Raw genomic sequence first — 23,467 nt, 5'->3', positions numbered from 1 at the left:
TTCTTCACTAACTTTAAAGCTCTCTAAAATTTTAAATTCCTGAACAAAAAGCAGCTCATTTCATCTCAACATAATACCAGCCTTACCAACCATAATACTCCAGGTTCTCTATAAACCATAGGAAAATTGAAACTGTCATATAAAATCAAGCAAATCTCTGTGTTACAGTATGTCTTATCTTAGTGCTTGTAAGTGTTACATTTCTTCTGGACTGATTAAAAAAAGTCTTAGAGTGGATGGTTGTATTATAAAAGACATTCAAAGAAAAAACAAACAGTTAAAATTTTGAAAATATGAAACATTTTACTATTTTTACTAAAATAAATTCATCATAGCAAGCACTGTTACAGTACCAAACATCACATCTCAACTCAGCACTGCTGATCAAGTCATGGCCTTCCCCTCCCCCTCCTTTTTTAACACTTGGCACAGAAGCATATGTTTGTGTTTTGCTTCTTTTTTTCTGGATACATAAATTGCTTTATACATTCATTGTGCCTGATGTCATTGTAAAACCTTTCGACTGTAATTACATTTGGCTCATCTAGCAGTCTGTGAAGTGAGTGCCTTCAGAAATACTCAGTTCTCATACGGTGTTGTCCTTTGGCATGCATAAATTCACATGTGTTTGTGAAGTGTTTAGCTATTGTTATACTGTACCTACGCTGTCTGGAAAAGCATGTGTAACCTTTTTATCTAATTGACTGATCACTGACTACTATTCAGAAGAAACAGAAAGATATTTACACATCACCAGTTATGGAGCCTCTAGGATTTATGGTAATTGATTTCAATTCCCATCTGGTTCCCACTCAACAATGAAGTACGTAGAGGCCCTGCTAGGCAAAAAACCTTCTTTCTCCTCAACAGAGCCCAAGAAATCACAGTTTCAGTGGGAATGATAAAACAGCCATAAGGTATCAGTGAAAAGCATGTGAAGAATATTAGGCATCATTGCCTCAGTAGATTTTATGACTCCCATATCATACCTTAATGTGAAGCACCCTGTGAAAAGACAATGAGACCTCCAGCCACAAAAAAAAAAAAAACACCAAACTTCAAAGCAAGCATCTGCATAGCAGAATCACTGCAGTCTCCTTAATTTGGTAGGATTCCAAATCCAATCTGGTTATATATATCATCTTCCAAATTCCACAATCTCTAATTGTTTGAATAGCAGATGCCCTCAAGATATATTGAGAATCATATATTGAAAGGCTGTTTGTTTATTTATTAAGATTATGTCTTTAATTACATGTTTAAAGGATTAGATGCAAAATTTAGTTGTACTCATCTGATTTGTATTACTCCATCAACTTAGAAACACCAAAGAATCCTTCCTTCTGAAATAGATTTTTTTTCTTGAATCTGAAATATACAGACTATGCTGTCCTCCAACTCTACATTCCGTTATCATAAGAAGCTGGATATACATATAATCTAATACAGTGAGTTTAGAACTTACTACAACTGGGTAAAAAGGAAACAGCTTTAGGAAAAAGATTAATTTATGCAAATGGCTGGTTCACAGAATACTAACAACAGTACTTGCTGAAATGCTTCGAAGCTATAAAATCAACTTTTTATTATTCCTCATCGAAGTTAACAATGACCCAAATGTGGACTCTGTGTCATATGAGATATTAAGTAAAACAATTTCCAGTGTAAGTTGTTTTCCACTAAAGTATTGGTTAATATCTTTATCTTCGTAATAAACTATATTATGTCATGGCATCTCTTGTCATGCACTTATGATTATTTTGTTTTTTAGAGCTTCTAGATCTTCAGCCTTTGCCTATCACAGCCTTGGGACATCGGGAATATGAAATCCTGTACAAATTCACACACTTCAACCCTATCCAGACCCAGATATTTCATACACTTTATCACACAGACTGTAATGTTCTTCTTGGAGCACCTACAGGTTCTGGAAAAACTGTAGCAGCTGAATTAGCCATCTTTAGAGTTTTTAACAAGTATCCCACATCAAAGGTTTGTAAAAAAGGTTTACTAGAATCATTTTGTGTAGTCATGTTTTCAGCAATACAAAAGCCTAGAAAAAGACTATGGCAAACTGAATTTTGCTTTCTCCAATTTATACCTGTCTGGATACAAAATGGTACTGAATTATGTACATTATGCTTTTATTTCAACTTTAGATATTTATCAGTGTACATCTAGAGTTAAATCTAAAAACATGACTTATAGGCATGCTGGATTTCCTTTTCCGTACTTACCTGCATTTCCTGCTTTAATCTCCTACTAGCAGTAGAACTGTTTTATAGCCATTAATTCCTCTCCATGTCAATACAACTAGCCCAGTGTCTCTTTTATTTAAACAAATAAGTTGCAATTAATTACTACAAGCCAATTTTCTGTTCCAACTTGCCCATGTTTTATTTCTTAAATTGTCTAAAAGCTGAACAACTTCACTTTTGGGGTTTTGTTTTCAAAGTGAATATATATCTGTATCTTGATTAGCCATCTTGTCTTAGTTAACCACATTTTAGCTTTAAAGTCTTTGGAAAAGGTATTTGTGTCTGACTGTGAGATTTAACCAAAGAATAACCTTTGAAATTAACAGAAATCTTGTACATAAATCCCTTATTCATGTTTAAAATTTCAATATCTTCATGTAATTTGTTAGTCCAAGTGAGGTAACCAAGACACACATACATTTTCAGCTTATCTGTTAGACTTACAAAATAGCCAATTCTCCAAGGAATATATCTTTTAGGTTTTAATAAAGCTGAAAACCTGAGTATACATTTTAAAGAATGTATGTGAATTCTTCATGTAGCATTTTCTTCATGTTCAAAAGCTTCAGAATATTTACCATAAATCTGTAAATAAATATTGTTTCTACATGTCAGAGTATGCTCCACTGCACAACAGGCTTCTTTGAGGAAAATATTGCAACATTTTGCTTAAAGTAATCAGCTTTTTAATTTAATTGGCAATGTTTTAATAATTTAATGACATAACTAGAAATCAGGTAAGATATTGATTGCTGGAAATTCTGATTATTTCTGTTCTAGAATGTTAGCTTGCAGATTTTATAGTCTTGGCAAAAAATGGCATTATTTATATAAGCGAGTTTTGATATTAAATGCTATGATAAATACTTCCATTTAAAGAAATTATTCTTTCTCTTTCTTAATTTATTTGCTTGTTAATGGCTCAGGAAAAAAAGCAGTATTTTCAAGTGTTAAGTCTGTTTTAAATATAATCCTGTTGAGGTCATTTGAGGAACTCAGGCCTTAATCATTTTATAGATAATGAGTATGTTCAAATCTCATAAGTATTAAATAATTTTTTCCCTTGTAGGTACACTTTACTAAAGGTTTCTTGTTTAACTTCTGGTTTTGTGACTTTTCTTTTGTAGGCAGTGTATATTGCGCCCTTAAAAGCACTCGTTCGTGAAAGAATTGAGGACTGGAAAGTTAGGATTGAAGAAAAACTTGGTAAAAAGTATGTTTCTCCTTACCTAATCAGAGAAATAAGAAGCGAAAGAACAGCCCGTCAAGTATGAATAAAATCGACAGAATACTTCTGAGTATTTTAAAATAGGTTTTGATTGTATACTACCTTCAAATTTCTAGTACTTAAAAATTAAAAAATGACATCAATAGTCATTGTAGTGATAACAAAATCAAAACTAAAAAAGGGGCACACTTTGATACCCAGCTATTTTCATTCTCATTACTTGCCAGTATAACAAATACGAAGCTCAGATTTGTCTCTGCAGCATCCCTGGAAATTGAAATTGCAATCCAAAATAAGCTTTCTTTAGAAACCTCAGCTATAAGGAACTCATAGGAGTTGCATGAACTGTATACTGGTATTCATATATTGTCCTTCATATAGAAATTAGATATAATTTTATTTCTTGGGAACTTTAATTTCTTGCTGATCTTCTCAGGTGTTGGAATTCAGCCATTACTTTATGACATAGAAGGTATATCAGTCATGTTGATGCTTTCCAAAATTATACTTGAGTTAAAAATTACATCAATAGGATGCATTATTTAGGGCCTTTTCATTTCCTATATATAGCTTTTTTGTAAGTTAAAGCTCAAAGTACACCACAGGTTTCAATAGAAAGAGGTGCTACTATGTGTACATGAAATTACCAGTGAGATTCCTGCTATTATCATAGCAGTGACTTATTAATTGGCAAATTTTTTTTTTTTTTTTTTGCTATTTTAATGGCCTATGAGGATAAATTATTTGCCTCATAATTTTAAAATATTTTCAGGTAATATTTCCTTTTTGAAACTAACTCTATTACTTGTGACTGAAATTTTGAACAGAAGATGTACATTACTTTGAGGAATTTTTATTAGATGTTCAACTGGATGTAGAATGTGTCATAGAAATGTCAAAAATCCATTATATTCAGCCTAAAATGATGGATCATCTCAAATGCTGTCCGTAGAACTTGAAAGGATAATGCAGCAAACAACTGGAATTGCTAATCTTCCCAAAAAATGACCTCAGGATAATTTCTGCTCCAGTCTTAATGGAACTTCACCAGCAAATGCAGATACACTGCAATCGTTATTCAAACCAGAGATCTATGCAGAACAGCAGACAGCAACTTGGTAGCTTTCTAGAAAGCTTTCATTCTGGCTATGACAGGATGTTATGATTCACATTATATCATACTAATATTCTTATATTATCTTCATTTTGAAAAATGAACCATGGATGGTTTGGGATTAATATTCACCCTCTTTATATGGTTTTGCTAAGGGATGGTATTTGGTATTTATATGGTATTTGCTAGGAAAACAGAGACAGGTTTATTTACTTAAAACAATTTTGAAAATCCTGTTAGAAGTATTTGACCAGAAACAAAATGACTTTGCTTAATTTTGTTTCTTCTGTCTTTTAAGAGTTAATGTTTAGGAGTTAATATTTGAACGTTAAGATGTTCTAAAGCTTTGTAAAGCCAAGCCACCATCTTTCTCGATTACAGGGTTGTAGAGTTGACAGGAGATGTGACTCCTGATATGAGAGCTATTGCCCAAGCTGACCTGATTGTTACTACCCCAGAGAAATGGGATGGTGTCAGCAGAAGTTGGCAGAATAGAAGCTATGTTCAGAAAGTTTCCATTCTTATCATAGATGAGATCCATCTGCTAGGTGAGCATGTTTTGTTGTTTTTAATCAGAATCATTGCTAAATTTGAAGAAGTGTGTTGGTACTTATGACGTGAATATACTTTTTGGCATCTGAACCTTTTCTTTTTCTCTATTTTTCAACGGACTTTTCATTTACTAGGGGATGAGAGAGGCCCAGTATTGGAAGTCATTGTGTCTCGAACAAACTTCATCTCATCTCACACAGAGAAGCCTGTAAGAGTAGTTGGTTTATCCACTGCTTTAGCAAATGCCAGAGACCTTGCTGACTGGCTAAATATTAACCAGGTATGAAAAATGTTTCAGAAGATGGGTATGTATTTGTGCTGCAGAAAAACCAAATAGCAATTTATAAGATAATTCAAGGTTAAACTTGAAAAAAATGTTTTCTTGTAGATGGGTCTGTTCAACTTCCGACCATCAGTACGCCCAGTTCCTCTGGAGGTGCACATTCAGGGCTTCCCTGGCCAGCATTACTGTCCTCGCATGGCTAGCATGAACAAACCTGCATTTCAGGGTAAGCAATAAGCTCCCAGACCTTTTCCTTCTTTCTGTAAAAGAAAAAAAGACTTTGAGCACTTTACACAGTTCATTTGCAGCACATTTACAACACGTGTTACTGTATGTACTCTTGGCATGTATAGGGGGAATCTGCTCTGCTAATGGCCCAAAGCTATTTGTCTGAAACATGAAGTGTGCTGCAAATGCAATATATAACAGAGGAATGTAATGTATTTAGAACAGAAGAATAAAATTAGTGCTAATGAAGGGGAAATAAAATGTGTTTTCTCTTAGTGTTTGACACCATAAAGAAACATTTGTGTAAAAATATTTGAAATTTAGAAAGTAATAAAACCATTCATATTATTAATCTGCTGAGGTATTTTCATATGGACCACTGTATGTAAGCATTAAAAAAATTTGAACAGAAGTTGCAAGTCAGACTAACCTGCTATAATTCTAGTTTCAAAGCAATAACCATAAAATTCAAAATTTGTAGTGCATCCAAATATGCTTCTGTTTTCAATTTTTTATTCTTAACAAAGCTGGCAAGCAGGATAGATTTAAGAAAAACTCTCGTATTTTATTTGAACATGTTTTGTTTTGGTTACATAAGGAATATTTATTATATCAATTAAAAATAACCTCCAAAATAAATTTTGTAATGTGAACTGCTGTTGATTGTGAGGTGACATTTGTGAGGTGACTTTTTAGCTGCTTTAATTAGCCTTATGACAGAAGCAAAGTATTGATTGTGGACTAGAGACCAATCTTGACAGCTCAGATTATTTACACCTCCACAAGAGCATTGTACAAAAACACTAATGAACAATAAATCTGTCTTGGGCTGTTCTGCCACACCTGTTCCTGAAGCAACAAAAATCCATTAGATGCTGGGTTTTTAAAATATATAGATATATAGGCATATATATAGTTGTAAGGTATAGACATACATGAATTATCCTATTTCAATAATTTCACAACTATAGTGCGTGTGTATGCAGGAGCACATGCTGGGTAGTATTCATGAACTGGGGAACAATATGTGATGGTGGATAGTATGAAATAGTTTTCAGAAATTAACAATGCATAAATTTAATTGCTAGAATGAGAATTACATGAGAAAACACACAAATGGATTTATAAGAGATTTAGAGACAGTATCTGAAATTCAGCATACACCTGTTTATACCTCTAGTGCTTGTTGATGTTAGAAATCTGTAGACGTATGATTTATTGAGGGCTTTTTTCCCCACTTGTTTGATGTGATATAGTCAAGGTTATTTTAACATTTCCATGGCATTACTTATTCTGAGACCATAAAAATTTTGCTGCAACCTGAAACTTTTCAAACATGGGCCGAGCAAAAAAACGCTTTTTTAAAAAGTCCTAAAACATAATTAGTTTAAATATATCAGAGTAATTAGTAAACAACTGAAACAAAGTTCTTTTGTACCATAATGCCCACCTTTCACAGCAGCTGTTAAAAAGTCACTTTCTACCTTTTTCACCTTTTCTGGTTTTGGTAGATTGAAGTGATCCTTTGCAGGCAGGTATGAGTTTATGCAGTATGAGCTCTGGGTCAGGCAGAAAGCAAGTTTTGGACCTTGATGGTGCTTAGCCTGAGATAACATATCCCAACAGGGTAGAAAAACATAACATAGTTATTAGGCTGAGATAGAGAAATTCACAAGCTTTGAAGTCTAGAAAGCTTCTCCAGGTTTTGTGGTGTTTTGGTGGGGTTTTTCTCCCTAACTGCTTCTCTTAAATCCTTAGCTTACAATGATTACAGAAGTAGCAGGGCAAATTAACTCCGACTCAGCTAAGCATAGTTATATGATTTTTGATTCAGAGGTGATATATGCTCACCTCAGTTGTATGTATCTGGCAGAATAGAGACTAAGTATACATACTTGTCTATCGTCTGCAGAGAGGCATATCAGCTGTCTAGGTATTGCAAAGAGAAACTCTGATTTTTGTCATTAAGGGGCCTAATTCTCAAGTTCTGTTTTCCTCAACAGCAATTCGGAGTCATTCTCCAGCCAAACCTGTTCTTATTTTTGTGTCATCCAGACGTCAGACAAGACTTACTGCCTTAGATCTGATAGCTTTCCTAGCCACCGAGGATGATCCCAAACAATGGCTGAAGATGGATGAAAGAGAGGTAGAATCGTTTTACCTGCTTTATTTGTGCTTTACTTCTATTTTATTGATGCTTGTTTGAAAAGAAAATACATCTAAAACAAAAGAGTCATTTGAGGGTAGATCTTGAAACAGCTATGCATATGCTAAATTTCAATATGTATTAAAACTAGTGTCAGCATTGAGACTATATAAGCATCTTTGCAAGAACTGAACTTCAGAACGCAAACTCTTTTATCTTTGGTTTTCCTGCATATCTATTATTAATGCTAGCTTCATTGTCCCAGACAACATATATCACATGATACAAGTCTTTGATACAAAGATAAGACAAAGAATAAAAGAAAGAAGACTAGTGTTCTCCAAAGTTTACAGCTGGAAATCTGTGACACATAGATGTTGAGTTGGAATTTAAACCAAATCTCTTCCAGTGTTTTAGGAGCAAAATCATCCTTCTCATAAGATAACTCTACGTGTAGAGGGTTATGTATATGTATATATATTTGTGTGAATATATGTACATATGTATATATATGTGTCTATCCATCTATATTATCTATATCTATATACATATATATAGATAAATATACTGCAGAACCAACAGTTTAGGAATGGTTCAGCCTTGTGTATCAATGAAATAAATCAATGTTATTAAAAAAAGAAGATCGCTTCTGCAATATCTCTATTAAAAGAACATTAAGATTACAAAGTCAAATACTCAGATTTTAAGCAATGCTGGAGTAAAGGTTTAATTTTTTGTTCTTTTTCAAGCAATATAATCTTTAATTACATTTTCTTGTACTGTTTCTAAAAAAATCCTTCTTTCATTTACTGCAAAATATGAATGATGGTCAAATAATAAACAACCATTCAATGGTCCTGATGATAGTATATCATTGCTTCTAAACAATTCTTTGGTTGATATTCAGATTTCCTAGGTTTTGGAAGTTAGCATTCTCTAATGGTTGCAGACCTTCTGCATAGGAATTTCTGTGATAATATAGGGCCAAAACACAGCAAAATGCATGACTCATAAATACAAGGTTCAAACTGAATATTGTATGAATATTTATATATCAACAGTTGTATGAATTGTATACCAGAAATTATATGCCAAAAAGTATAGGTTTCTAGATGAGATTATTTGATTATGTTTGCTCTTTGCAAAAAAATAAAGTGTGATTTTTCTTAGATAAAGTATAACATCTGTATCCTTCCTCTTTTGGATGGATTTTAAAAGAGAAAATGGATGTCTTGGCTGATAAACTACTAGTACTAAAAGATGTCTCAATTTGATGCTGCTTTTCTAACTGTATAACCCCTATTTAATGTTTTCTTGAGCGTAACAGAAACATTTCATATCAAAATTATTAGTGCATAGTAGAGTACTCTAGTACCTTGTGCTAGTTTACTGTAGTAATCTCACCTACAATTAGAATATGCAACGTGCAGCTTGCCCTAAATAACTTGCATTAATATGAATAGCTTCCTAATGTCCTGTGAGCTACTACTATCCTGAAAAGAACTGTAACTGAAGCTTCTTCACTTGCTGGAAAAGGGTTTTCTGTTAGGAGGCTTTGAATTTTATATGTTTCAGAATATACCTCTGAAGGTTTTGAAAGAGGAGCCAACAAGGACAAGCAGACTTTGCATTTATTAGTTTAATAACATTTGCATATGATTTGTATTTGAATTAATAAGCTGAATGTTTGGAGCATAAGATACCTACCAAGTTATTCAGTTCTGATTACGTAAATATAAAAGACTGAGGATTAAGTCCCAAGTTGTTATATCTTACCACTATTATGCAGAACACAATTGTGTTTGAAGTACCCACAATTTCAAGTGAACATTTCTTTAAGTAATTATGCGACCAGTTTGTAGTTTTGTGTTTTAAATGAGTATGATTAGCCTAAGTTTCATTTGACATTGAAGCAAAGGACAAAGCTATATTAGTGCTACATACGTAGTGTATGTACTGCTTAATTCTTTATCCATAATATTTTTTTTTTATTTAAAAATTCTAACTTCAAGTTATATTAAAGTCAAGCTTGGACTAGGTGAAATAGACAAAATTCTCTTCGTATTGCTATAGCATTTTTAAGTTTTAAAAGTAGAACTAGTGAATACTTACTTTGTAATAGGTATTCTCTACTTTATAGTAGGTATTCCCTATCTTAAACACTTGCCCAAGTGTTTCTCAATTCCATATGGGGTAAAAAGTTGTCCAGATAGAAGAAATAAATTGTTGTTGCCTTTAAACAACATTTTTTGTTGCCTGTCAGTTTTTCACATTTGTTTTTTGCCAACCAGTGTTCCTTTAGGGGAACTTATAGACAAATGACTTTATTTTCAAAGTATTTGTAATTGTTAATTGTGAACTATGGTGAGATATAAGAGATTTTTCATAAATGGGTGTATACAAAGTTTACAAGCTTTACAACAGGCGTTGGCATTTTTCTTCATTCAGCCTTATTTGTATGACATTAATTTTGGCTGACATAAGATTCCTTTGAGAACTCATTGGTTAGTTTTGTTTAGTGGTGTAATTGGTTTTGCTACACGATAGCCGAATGTTAGTCTATGTTTATGTTAGCTTCCTAGTGGGTAGACTTCATAAGGCTTCTTAAAATGCTGTAAACAATGCCATCCATAATAACATCTGGAAAACTGCTACTGAGATAGACTCAGATTCTTACAGCCATTAAAAATTATTTTTCTCTGTTACCCTGCATGGCAGCTTTTCTGTGACAGTAACAGAGAGATTCAGGCCTTGTGGGGGAGGGATTGAAGTGGGGAGAGAGACCAATACTGGATCTTTGGTACCTGTTTATCAGCTATGCCATCATCTTCTCTGTAGAGGTTCTCCCTGTAGTGGTAGTGCCAAACCAGGCTCTCATTTGCAGCATGTGAAGGGTTCTGTTCACAAAACTTCAGATTACTTCTTTTCACCAGTACTCTCAGATAACAGGCAAATCCACCCCCATCTCTGCCACCCAGCTCCAAGTATCAAATTCAGACAATATTTCAGTCAGTTATATTTCAAAGGACATGAACTTGTATGAAGCTTCTGGAATACATATTTGTATGTATAAATGACATACAGAAACAACCCTTCAACTGTTGCCACCAAAGTAGACAACAGCATACCTGGATCATGGAGGAATCATACAAGATGTTCTTTCCCTCACAGGAGTCAGTAGCCTAACAGGTGCAACTGAATTATAGTCAAGAGGGAATTTTGTTCTACATCCGTCTACTGAAAATATAGATTACAGGCAGCTCCATTCGGTTTTGGAGATTATTCTTCCTGGATGCTTTCCTTGAATTTCATGTCTGATGTACAGTTTCCTGCTCGTACCCATGTTCCTACAGTATTCAGAAAGTTGAGACAGCAGTCAGTCTTCATAACACTGAACCGTACTTGATGAAAGTTGCTGTTTCTAGTACTGATAAGTTTTCCAGTTCTACTGGACCTGTTGTTGCACAACAATAGTTAGATCTGTTTAATAGATTCTATCCAACTAAGTTTCAGGCTATGTGCATGCCTTTTATGAAGAAATGTCCACTCAAATACCTCATGTCTAGTTTAGTCTGAGCAAGGAAGCCTCCAATGATGTTGAAATACCCTACTTACTGAGATTTGTAGCTGATACTTCAAAGCTCATTGCTATATTTCCCAATTGCTATGCATAGCACATGCAGAAGTTCTTCAGGATTTAAGCAGGACTGCCACAGTTTGCCCAAAGTAGAGTATGAGTGGGCAGTCTCTTGAAGAAGAAGGAATAGTTATCTATTTTAGAGCCTTAGAGGTAGGTTTTCTCCTTTTTCTGTAAGATGTATTGTCCATACACATTCCAAAATGAGCTCTCTATTTATCCTAGAATTTGCAGTCCCAACACAGAGTTTATTTTTCACCAAAGAGTGAAGAAGCAGCTGAAGCTGCCTTCCTTGCCATTTGCAGTAGTTGCAAGGACTCTTCAGTGGACGTCACTCTGTAAAGATCGTCCCAGTTATACTTATAAGGCACGGGTGCATCATGACAGAAATGTGAATAGGCAGTGTATCTCAAAGAGAAGACTGCCCCTGTAAATTGAGTAATTCTTTATTTCTTTTTATTGTTCATTGATGCCAGTGTGCCAGAGAAAAAAGAAAACCTTATGCTTACCCTGCCTTTTTGTATAATCATGAGATGATTTTTAAATATAAACTTTCTAGCTAAAATTCTAATTTGGAGCTGTCAGCTAGGACTGTCACGTTCAAGCTTGTGACCCATTACTTATCTTGTTAAAAGGGACAACAGCTCAGATTATCCTTTTGGAAACAGACAGTGCCACCAGTTTGTGGTGGTAAGCTTGGGTAAGATCAGTTATACTGTTCTACATTAGGAGCTGATTAAAGAGGAACAAGTCCTTCTCTTTCAGAAATTGCATCTACATCTGTGGTGGCGGCAGATGTTGCAATCTTTTTACAACATAATTTATTAGAATCAAGTTTTCAGTTTATTTATTTTTCTCTAATGTTTTTACTGCTTTTTGTTTTTAACCTAAAACAAAAGTACAAAGTAGTATTTATTGTTTATTGTTTGAAGTTAGAGTGCAGTTCTCGCCAGCAAACAAGCAGGGTGTTTTCTTATTTGGCGTTTTGTTTTTTTTTAAAGAAGTTTATTCCCTGGCCAGATACTTGGATTTTTTTTTTTTATATTTACAGTGCAAGGACTGAGAAGAAATGTACCCATGTACACAGTTTTAACTTTAACCACAATGATTTTTGCATTCTGCTTTGTGCATCATTTTACCATCTGCATCTTGTTAAGACTGTTCTTTATGAAACCTCTAGAAATAACTAAAATCCTTTAGCACAAACATACCTACTGTAATAGTCAATAGTATCCATACCAGGCAATAGCCAGCTTCCACTGAATTCAAGGGCACTTGAATGGAGGGCATTCATTGACTCCAAAAGAATGAATCAGGCCCATACTGATTTTGCGATTTTAGAGATGTGAGTGTATAAACATGTGTGAGCCAATTATGGATTTGTATATTTGTTCGTACACTATGTGGAAATATGCATAGACACATGCATGAAAGTGAATTAAATTTTACCATATAGTTCTGTTTTGCATTGCTAAAAAAACAAACAAACAAAAAAAACCAAAAAAAACCCACATCCCAAGAACTGTTGGAAAGAAAAAAAATTACTTTTCCTTCAATAACCTTTAAATCAAATAACCTATTATCTTCATGTTATTGTTCTGAGGTAATGCTATGCTATAAAACAGGAATAGAAGAATCTGGTCTGTGTCATTAATAGGTATATTGCTGTCTTTTAGATGAGGCTTTTAGTGTTAAATGTATATGTTTTAATAATATATCTCAAGTGTTTAAACCATATTTTGAAATGTTTCTTAAATAATCTTATTGGAGGTGTTTTGGGCATCTTGTTTGTATGGGAGAGTTCTGGAGTATGAGGATGTCAACTCTTCATCAAAAATAGTTTTATAAGGTGACTTTTTTTCTGCCTTTAAAGATCAGGAGGGTACCCAAGAATGATTTCTAAGTGTTTCACTCATTATAGAAATTCAACTTCCGTCTACAAGATGTTGTTTTTATGACACAAAAGTGTGTCATAAAAAATTAACATTTAGTTATAACAAGGAGATGTTTTTATTTCACTTAACATCTGTAGCAGATGTGAAATATGTAATTATTTTTGTAAAAGACTTCATAACTTTCACGATTCTTTTGTTTGGCACATCTTTCTTCTATTGGGCATTTTAGACAATTGATAAGCATTATTCAGTGGCATATGGTCTGAGTCTGACGTGCTTTGAAAAGAGTACAGAGTACTAATAATGAGGATTCTGTGAAAATGGGAAAACCAGCACAACAGATATGCTTTGAGAAAGTATGGGTTTTTAGCATCTTGAAACAATATATCACACTCAAAGGGACAGAATTGGGCTGCACAATCTGTTAGCTCATTCTTGTCCAATCTGGTCTCCTCCTTTCTTTTGGAGCCAGCATTGTCATCAACTTGCTGAATTATACTCTGACTGGAATGTATTTCAGGCACAGGGTAATGTATCTACTTAAATGGAATCCTATCTTTCTACAAAAGCTTTTTAAGTATAATAAATTTAAAATATAAAAAAGTTCTATTATCTTAAAGTAAATGGTTCAACAGTTTACATATGTGCAGGAACAAAGAAAATGACTACTTACTAGTTTGAGAAAAATCTAGCTTGTTCAGAGATTAGAATATAAAAGATAGAAATAAACTTTATTTTTTATAACAAATATTTTGCAACGCTACTGAAGTCCCAAATTGGTTTTCAAAGGTTTTTTATTAAAAGGTGGATTTCTAATCAACCTAATGTTAGGAAAGCACAGGAGGTATTTTCGTTTGTTCATCAAAAAATCTGTGAAGGATAGCAAAACCTTTTCCGCATGGGCCCAATCCTGCCTGTCTTGGAGTCCACGGAAAAATCCCTCCTCGCATTAAGTTCCCTGTATCAGTGTTGTACGGGTTTTTTTATGTCAGTACCATGTATATTTCCTTAGATTATTTTTAATGTACTTTTTCTGTTCTTAAGATAAAACATATTTTCTTTACCCTTTTATGAGTTAACATTACAGTTGTTTTCAGAAAGATAAATAGATGAAGTTATAACAATGCAGAAACATTAGATTTGTTTTATAGTCATGATGCTGTGTCTGTTTCTGGTTAATGAACCTATTAATTGTGCCATTATTTCTTAATAGAAAGTGATAATATTCTTACGCTACACTGACATAAGAGAGTTATATTTTTAAATAAATTGTCATGAGAATTTTAAGCCTTGGATTGTGCCTATGGGTAAAATAGTTTTGTTTATTACATTGATTTATGTGAAAGTAAGGGGTCAGCTAAAAATGACTAGGATTCCCTGCTGCTAAAATGACAGGATAGTAGTACATGCGCCAGCTCTCCTGCTAAGGGTTCTTTAGTTTTCCTGTGGTAAATTACACTGCTTTGCAGGTATGACTAACAGCACCACAGGCCACCGCTGTAATACAAGTCAGAGGGAGAAAAAAATAACCACCACTGATTGTAAAAGCAAGAAGAACGTCTTTGAATAAATTCCCAGCAGTGTGAATTTAGGATGTTTTATGCTGGCAACTACATGGCAAAAAGGTTTAGCTCAGGTTCTGTACTGAAAATAACTAACACTGTAAAACTGTGTGTGCTGAAGGAGCAGTCTAATCGCTATAGACTAATTCAAATCAGCTAATTTGATCCCTGTACTCCTCTAGAGGAAAAGGGAGTTTAGATTCATTATTTTCCCAATACCAAATTCTGCTCCTGTGAATTACGAAATAAATGTCATTAGAACTGGCTTGTTCTCTTACATTAAAGACATAACTATCATAAGGTGATGATTCTTGATGGGGAGGAGAAAAATTAATTCAGCAATATAATATCTTTTGTCAGTTTTTGAATGCAGAAATTGAGTACAATGTAAATGCAATAATTTTTTCATTTATTTTTCTGATATTTACCAGTGCTGTTTTCTACTTTTTCATCTTAATTCCCTGTCAAATGTATACATATAACTATTCTGTCTCAAAGTATCTATCTAAGCATAAGGAGCCTGTGCAGTACTAGTACCACTTCATAAATCCATAGCACAAAAAGCATTGATAGGTTCAAAAATATATTTAGTCATGTATGTTGATGGTCATAATTGTAGAGAAAACGATATACAGGTTATCATTTTATCGAGCTATTTTTTTGTCTTAGAAGAAAAAAATCTTTAAGATGGGTCATAATTCATGTTGTCTACACTGCAGTCATGTGTCTACATGGTAACTAGAGAAATCAAAGGTTTGCTGATTGTATCTAGATAGATAAACTTTATCCTTTAACATATCCTCCTTTCATTCAGTTCTTTACTCTCTTCTACTTATCTACCCCTCTTCTTGTTTCCCTTTCCTAAATAGACTTATCCCTTCTTCACTTCTCAATTCATTGCTTTTTTCTTTCTGCTTCCTTTCCTTTCAGTGTTTTATAGTCCCTTTCACTCTGTAAGCATCCTTTTCTTTTATACATGCTAGCTCAGTTTATACAACAAACCTTCCATGTCTTACAATATAGGAAACTCTCAGGAACATTCAAGCAACTGCGTTGTGAGGGAAAATAAAGTTTAGGAGCTTCCATTGACAGATCAAATTGATTGGACCAAGCCAAAACTTGAACAGTATTTTTTTTTAAATTGGGTTCTCTGTTACTTTCATCAGTTCTGGTTCTGTTAGTCAATACTACTTCAACAAATAGACTTTTTAAAATGCTTTGTAATTTGCTCTTCCTGACAAAATTGATTGATTTACAAAATCTATATTGTTTGTTTGTTTGTTTGTTTGTTTGTTTGTTTTTAAATCCTGACTATGGACTGTTGTATTCTCTGGCTTTTTTATACCTTTTAAGGAGGTTTTTTATAACAGTAGTGACATATGTTACTTGGGTTTAGATGTGTGAATAATTTTATTAACACTAAGGTCTGAGAATTGTAAAACCTAGGAAACATTTAGAGAAGGTTACAATTCTGAACATTGGAAGAGCAACATCTCAGAGTCCTAAATGAAAATGAAGATATTACTGCAGTCATGCAGGTATCATATCTCAGTACTTTGAGATACTCAGTGCGAGGTGAGACTGAATACTTGGTCCAAATTCTTCAGTTACCCTGAGTAATTTGTTCTGCACTACTATTTTTTCTCTAACCTTGGCTATGCCTCCTAGGTTAACCGTGAATGATGGTGCCCATAAGTATGCAATATCATCATGCCACTGCTGGTGGCACCAGGAAACCACTAATAAGAGATGAGGTTTGAAAGTTCCTGGCTATAATTATATTAAAATCGCATAAAATAATAAATGGCCTTAGAAATAAAACAACAGAAGGAATATTGAGGGTAAAATCACTAAACAAGACAGAAGTTATAAAGCTCTTGTTCGTTATTAGTGAGGGGCTTTTTTCACAGAGGTTGTTTACAGAAATAAATGAGCTTATTATGGAATTTACTACTTGAACACATAGGCAAGAAATATAGTTAAAATTATAGTAGTTAAAATTATTCCAAGTAGTCATTGACATGAGATTTGAAAAAAATAGTAATAGTAATAAAAAATAGCTTTTTATCTGGACTTCTAAAAGTTTTAAATGAAGACACTTACTATACGTTGGGTTTCACTACAGGGTTTGAGTCTATAAATTACAAACTCGCACTCAAAAAAAAAAAATTGCATTTCAGCATGTGAATAGGAAACCTTTTTGATTAATAATAATTGCAGAATTATCAAACTGAAAAACTGTGTCTGTCTTTTCATAGGCATTAAAGAGAGCCAAATTTATTTTTCATTAGTGTTATTATGTTACTGGTTGCAGGGATCTGCTATGTTTTTATACCAGTTCTAACCCCTTTGATACTAGGGATTGCATTAAACAAACACAGAGCAGAATGCACAGCGTTTGCCAGATCTGTCAAGATATTTTCAGCGTTTTCATTTCCTTATCTGCACTACTTAGTGTGTCAATAACGTCATGTGCATTTTGTTTTCCCCCCATCATTAATATAGTATTTGATTTTTTTTAGACTAAAATCAGACTGTTCAGAGACTGAAGACTGTGTTTTCCTCTTTGTATAAACAGTGTTGAGCAAATTCTCCTTGCTATTCAAAAAAAAAGATAATAACCCTAAAAATTTAAAATTTCTGAGTAATCTGTTTTAAAATATGCAACTATTCTTTCTGTTACAGATGAATGACATTATAGTGACAGTTAGAGATTCAAATCTGAAGCTGACACTTGCTTTTGGAATAGGCATGCACCATGCAGGTCTGCATGAGAGAGACAGGAAAACTGTGGAAGAATTGTTTGTGAACTGCAAAATCCAGGTACATTTGTTCTTTGAATCCTGCCATAATGAGTTTTACATGGAATTTTAAAAGTTGGCTTTTTGTTACATATACCTCATTAATCTTTCTTTCTGTTTTAGGTTCTTATTGCCACAAGCACATTAGCTTGGGGTGTAAATTTTCCAGCTCATTTAGTAATTGTTAAAGGAACAGAATACTATGATGGAAAAACAAGGCGTTACGTGGATTATCCCATTACAGGTACTCACATAAATTATGGAAATGCTCATATGCTAAAATGTATTTCAAGAATATGCAAATGATCTGAGTTATTTAGTAGCTGAAATTATTTAGGTCACTGAAAATACCTAATTTGGGTAGAGACTAGGAGTGCTGAGGAAAGGGTTTCTTTGTTTAATGCAAGTTGTAAGAGAACTCTTAAGATTTTATGCAATAATGAAAATGTTTCTGTTTTGCAAATCTTTTTTCATGCTAAATTCCTTTAATGTGTATCATCCAAAATAGACATTAAACACTTAAAGGGACAATATAAAGTCATATTTAGCTACCTAGTTAATTGTATAAAAGGAATTTTTCATGCATCAAATAATTTTTTTCATTTTTGAAACCTTTTTTAAATAGAAACAGATTTCTAACAGTAAACTTAGCCATGGTTTGAAATGCAACAGTTGAATCACACATGTATGAGAACATAAAATTTATACGTAGTCACTTGACAGTAAACAAAAAACCCTAACTAGCCTAGTATCTTCAGTGATGTAAGTGATACTTCAAGTAAGTCATACTTCAAAAATAAGCAGCTAAATTAAATATTTGAATTTCTGGTTTGATATAAACTTTTATTGCTTTCTGGCTCCAGTAAACTCCACTTTTCATAAACTGTTCTGCAGTGTTTTCAACAAGCTTAAGAAAGTGAACCATGGAAGAACTTCTTTCAGACTTCAGACAGGGAGAATATTTGTCTGGATGGTACTAAGCTTGAAGAATGAGGACAAGCTAAATTTATTCCAGGTTTCCTGTTCTGTTTTCCCTTTCTCTTTTCACAAGAGAAAGTTTATTATTAAATAATCCTATACTATGCCAGAGATGTGTACACCTAAGGACAATCTAAATGTTGTTTGTAATGTAAATTAGAGATCTTTTTAACCACACACTGTCTTTTCAGAAAGAGAAGCTTACTAATGAAAAAAAGCTCAAACTGAAAATACTGCAGGGGTTACTTCTCCAAGTAACCCATCATAGAGCTTAATTTAGTGGTTAGTGCTCTGCGGGAAACTTGGGATCAATTTCCAGACCAACTCTCTTGTTCAAAGATTCTGGTATGACCTGGGAGCTTAGCCATGCACACTTGCATTTTGTGACAGACTTCGGCTGATGTAAACTTAGTATAAACAGTCTCTGCAGAGAAGTAGTACCTCGCTCGTCCCAACTGGAAGAATAGTGACAACTGACTTTATTACTGAATGGGGAAAGTGATGAGGAAAGAAATCAACTGAAGTTTTAAATTTTATGTTGAATCTGTGAGACTGTAGTAGAGAGAAGTAATAGAGAAAATAATATGTTCAAAAGAAATCAGAAACTCAATAAGCATTGAAGACTTACTATGCTGTTTTAGAAATCTGTTGTACAAGTAGTCACAAAGGCTTTAGGGAATGCTTATACTTTCAGCCTTTATTGCCTTTTTGAATTCAGGTGACTTGGACATTGGGGGTTGTTCAATTCTTGAATTTTCAATAAGACTTAGGGGCGGGGGGAGTGGATGGAATACCACCATCTGTGATGGAAGCATTTATATTTTGTTGTCTGCACTGCAACAGAAAATGCAGATTCCTTACTTTATGAAGAAACATGTGGTGTGGTTTGCTTAGAGCATTTTTATTTTTAACTTTCTAGAGAATATTTATGCATCTGGAAGTTCTGTGGATAGGTAGTACAGTTTTGCAGCAGCAATAAAATGAAAATGTAATGAGTTTCTTTCTGAAATACTTCCAAAATTTCACAATACATCAAGTTATGCCTTCACTGTTCTGTCATGGCATAACTTGGTTTCTCCCTGCTGAAGTTACCTTTCTGTATCAGGGATGCATTTGGCTCCAAGGAAGTAGCTGAGGGCAGAATGAATCATTCTGGAGTGTTCAGTAATTTCAAAATAAGTAAAAAAGCTTCTTTGAGTGAAGTCAGAGGTTTTGGGGAGGGCCTTTTCTCAGTTACCAGACATTTAGTCAGCCAGTTGGATCATATTTAACATTTCAGGAGTTTAGTCCAGTGATTAAAAGCAGCCAAGCAACATATAGTCGGTAAAGAAAATATTTGGTTTGGATAATTACGTAGTGGATATTGGCAAAAATCATCTCCTGACGCTTTTTGGTAAATCCATTTCCTATATGATATTATGCACAATTTAATTCACCACATTAGAATAGCAAGAAGTTGTTTCATCACCCTCCTGTGCACATACCTATTCAGAAACATCATTTTCAAAGTAGTTTCATTTTACATTTTCATGTCATTCCTAAATTAACAAAAGGAATAAACTGATTAAAAACATTGCTGTCTATATAGCTCATGGGTACTCAAGTGAAAATGTGTTACTAAAAACTGTTTATCGTCATCGGGCTGTTTCTCCTATTATTGTCCATTGCTGTATGCCATTCTACACCCTCTGGCTTTTCCTTCCCCAACTGATCATGGGGCCAAAACCTTATTGATTGATGCCAAAGAAATTGCTTTTCAAAATGCCAGGTACTGCAAGCCACGTGTTGGGCAGGTATGATGGAGCTCACAGAGAATACACAAAACATAAAAAGTTTTAACTTTAATAAGTAATAACTTACATATTAATTGCTTTCCATTGTTTCTTCAAAGTTAAATAGCAGCTGGAGGCACCAGGAATCAGAGCTCTGTTGAGGGAGACACAAAAAACCCTGTGCAGAAGCACTTCTCAGATTATGAGAAGGCACAAACAAACAGATGATAAGCATACTTCTCTTGGTGGCCGGGCAGCAAGTTGAGCGTGTTTTGTGTAAACTAGTATTTCCAGTGTTTACAGAAATCATTAACTAGTATTTGCAAGTGATGATGTGTAGGCAGAGTAGTAGAGGTAAGCTTTAACTGTACCTGCTTTTAAATTTGTGTATCGTGATCTGATGTAGGGAAAACACATGATATGAAACCATCACTACTCCAGTGCTAACAACTAATATAACTTGTCCTGAAGTTTGAGTGAAAAGATCATAGCTGTCAGTAATTAGAATTTGCCTTTACCTTTTTTCCTCTAAAATATTCAAAACCTAGGAAATCATATATAGCAGAAAAGTTTATGCAAGGAACTTTTGTTATTGTGAAGTCAAATACTTGATAATTATGAAATAATAGACAGTTGCCATTGTAGGCTTCATGAATTCTCTCACTTGTCATCTTTAGTTGCATATGATCAAACAAGGGATGGATGTAGAATGGAAGAAGAGTAGAGGAAATTTATATTAGATGTAAGCTTAGATTCTATTGCAGTGGGTGGTCTTCAAGTATGCAGGAAGTTAGTCTCTGCCCAAAAGAAGTTCATCACAAATTTATCTGAGATGGAAAAAAAATTTAGATGTGTCAAAACCAATAGGGTATGTGAGGCCAAAGAAATCCAAAAATCCTGTATTGCACATTATACAGATGTAAATACATTTATTTATACATTCAGATAAATACATTTGATTTATACATTATTGTCTCTTTGGCAGATGTACTTCAGATGATGGGACGTGCTGGCAGGCCACAGTTTGATGACCAAGGAAAAGCTGTAATTCTAGTTCATGATATTAAGAAAGACTTCTACAAAAAATTCCTTTATGAACCTTTCCCAGTGGAATCAAGGTAAAGATAAAGCAATCAGAAAAGCTCATCAAACTGTAAATGGTATTACAAATGAGGGATAGAGAAAAGTGAAACAAAATTCCTGTGCGGAATATCTCCTAAATATTGGGGTCCTAGAGGAAAATCATTTTCCCAAAAATATTATCCATCTTTAAGCAGAAAAATCCTTTTTTCCATGAGTTTTGAAGCACTGTTGAGCTTTTTAGTCCATTCCCAGATAATACTACAAATGCTTCTCTGCTTCTGAGTGTTGTCTCAGACATTTGAATGAGTGCACAAACTGTTCTTCAAGGCCAGTGTGTAGGACAACTATATGTGATCCTCAGAACCCTCTGTGAAATTCTGTGACAAATTCTTAATAGGAAAAAAATAGGCAAGTTTCTAGCACTTTTTACCTAGAATACTTGTACCATTATAGATATCACATTCTTCAGGATCTCACAAGTTCAAAAAGAAATCTGCATGGTGTAAAGTATTACTAATACACTTTCAACACATCTTTCACTTCAAAATTGCAATATTTTTGTCAGAAATGTAGAAATACCACCTTTTTGCAGCCTCTCTGAACTTAGTTGATGCAAAGTTTGCTGTCCAGCTTAATGTGACTCATGCCTTGGTTTTAATATTTATAATATACTTAGTTGTTCAACGAGAAGCAGAACTAGTTACATCGGTCTACTATAGATGCATGTTTCATGGAGGAATTCTCAGACATCTGATAAAGCATGAGCATTACTGAAAGCTTTTCTCAGTGGTGAAGAATTCACAGTATTGTTCTCCTGAGGAAATTTCATCCCTCAACATAAGCGATAATGGGACCTCTATCTGGTCAGGAAATTTGTAGGAGCTTGAGAGTGCTATCCACCTGTGAAATGTAGTTGAAATGAGCTGGTGTATTTGAAGGTTAATTTCTGTGGTGCACAGACAGACATATAATTTTTGCAAACAAAGAATGTGGAGACATGGGCTTCATTTCCTTAGGAAACCACACTTTTCTTTTTTTAACATATATATTTCATTTAGCACAAAAGGCTAGGAGTTGAACTTCTTCAAAATGATAGCTAATAAGTCAAAAGAGCAGTGTGATTAAATTGTTGATGATATATCCAGACTGTATGGCACTAGCATAAACTAGGAAATCTCTCTATTCATGGGTAAGTGGTGTTTCTAAATAAAGAACTCATATCTTCAATATAACAGTAGTAATCATACCTTGTTCCTGTTTGGAATACTATAAATATTCTATGTTTCTAGTAGCTCATTTTATGTGTGTATATTTACTCTGTAGTTTGATATATTTACTATAAACAAATATAAACAAAGAATATTTCATACATTTTCAGATGAAGATTCACATTAATAGCAATATTGTTAAGTTCTATGTAGGTTGTGATTCAATTAACTTAGAGTTGTCTTGGTCTCTTTTATGATCAAGTATTTGAAGTAAGAGTCTTCATAGCTTCAAAGAGAAACTGGGGTTTTTGGGAGGGTTTTTAGTTTTAGAATGCTTTCCCATCTGTTCTACCAAAGAGCAGATTTATCAGCTTTGTGTAGTATTTCCAGTTTGTAAAATTAAACTTTGTATTTTTTTAATTGAAGTTTTTTCTAAAAGCCTTGTCTATGTTTTAGTTGTAAGACTTGAGTACACAACTCATATGACAGGCCTTGTGCTCTCACTGATCATGGGTCTGAAATATAGCACATTAGAAACAAAAGAGAAAGCACTCTTTATTATGGAATAGCTATTGCATCATCTATCCAGTTTCTCCTGGACAGTCTGGGTAGAACATCTGCAGTTCTTACCTTCAGAAGTGTGCAATCAGTGGTATAGAGCTGTAAAACAGCTACTCATACCAAATTATTCTTTACTTTTAGCAGTAGGGAAAGAATAGTAG

The 23,467-nt window shown here is 33.8% G+C and overlaps 1 protein-coding gene across 5 annotated transcripts in view; it reads left to right on the top strand.

The window, feature by feature from the left end:
- Positions 1-23,467, top strand: part of ASCC3 (activating signal cointegrator 1 complex subunit 3) — a 285,630-nt gene that overhangs the window by 210,354 nt on the left and 51,809 nt on the right. For all 5 annotated transcript variants that reach the window (XM_075145562.1, XM_075145559.1, XM_075145561.1 and 2 more), the window contains 9 exons: positions 1,772-1,992; positions 3,386-3,471; positions 4,982-5,148; positions 5,287-5,432; positions 5,541-5,661; positions 7,667-7,809; positions 17,589-17,726; positions 17,828-17,948; positions 21,440-21,572. In XM_075145562.1, coding sequence (XP_075001663.1) covers positions 1,772-1,992; positions 3,386-3,471; positions 4,982-5,148; positions 5,287-5,432; positions 5,541-5,661; positions 7,667-7,809; positions 17,589-17,726; positions 17,828-17,948; positions 21,440-21,572 — 1,276 coding nt within the window. The remainder of the gene's footprint in view (positions 1-1,771; positions 1,993-3,385; positions 3,472-4,981; positions 5,149-5,286; positions 5,433-5,540; positions 5,662-7,666; positions 7,810-17,588; positions 17,727-17,827; positions 17,949-21,439; positions 21,573-23,467) is intronic.

This window comes from Calonectris borealis, chromosome 3 (genome assembly GCF_964195595.1).
Source record: "Calonectris borealis chromosome 3, bCalBor7.hap1.2, whole genome shotgun sequence".
In the NCBI taxonomy this organism is placed as follows: Eukaryota; Metazoa; Chordata; class Aves; order Procellariiformes; family Procellariidae; genus Calonectris; species Calonectris borealis.
Note: the sequence above shows the minus strand (reverse complement) of the source record. Positions and strands in the feature narration are given on the sequence as shown.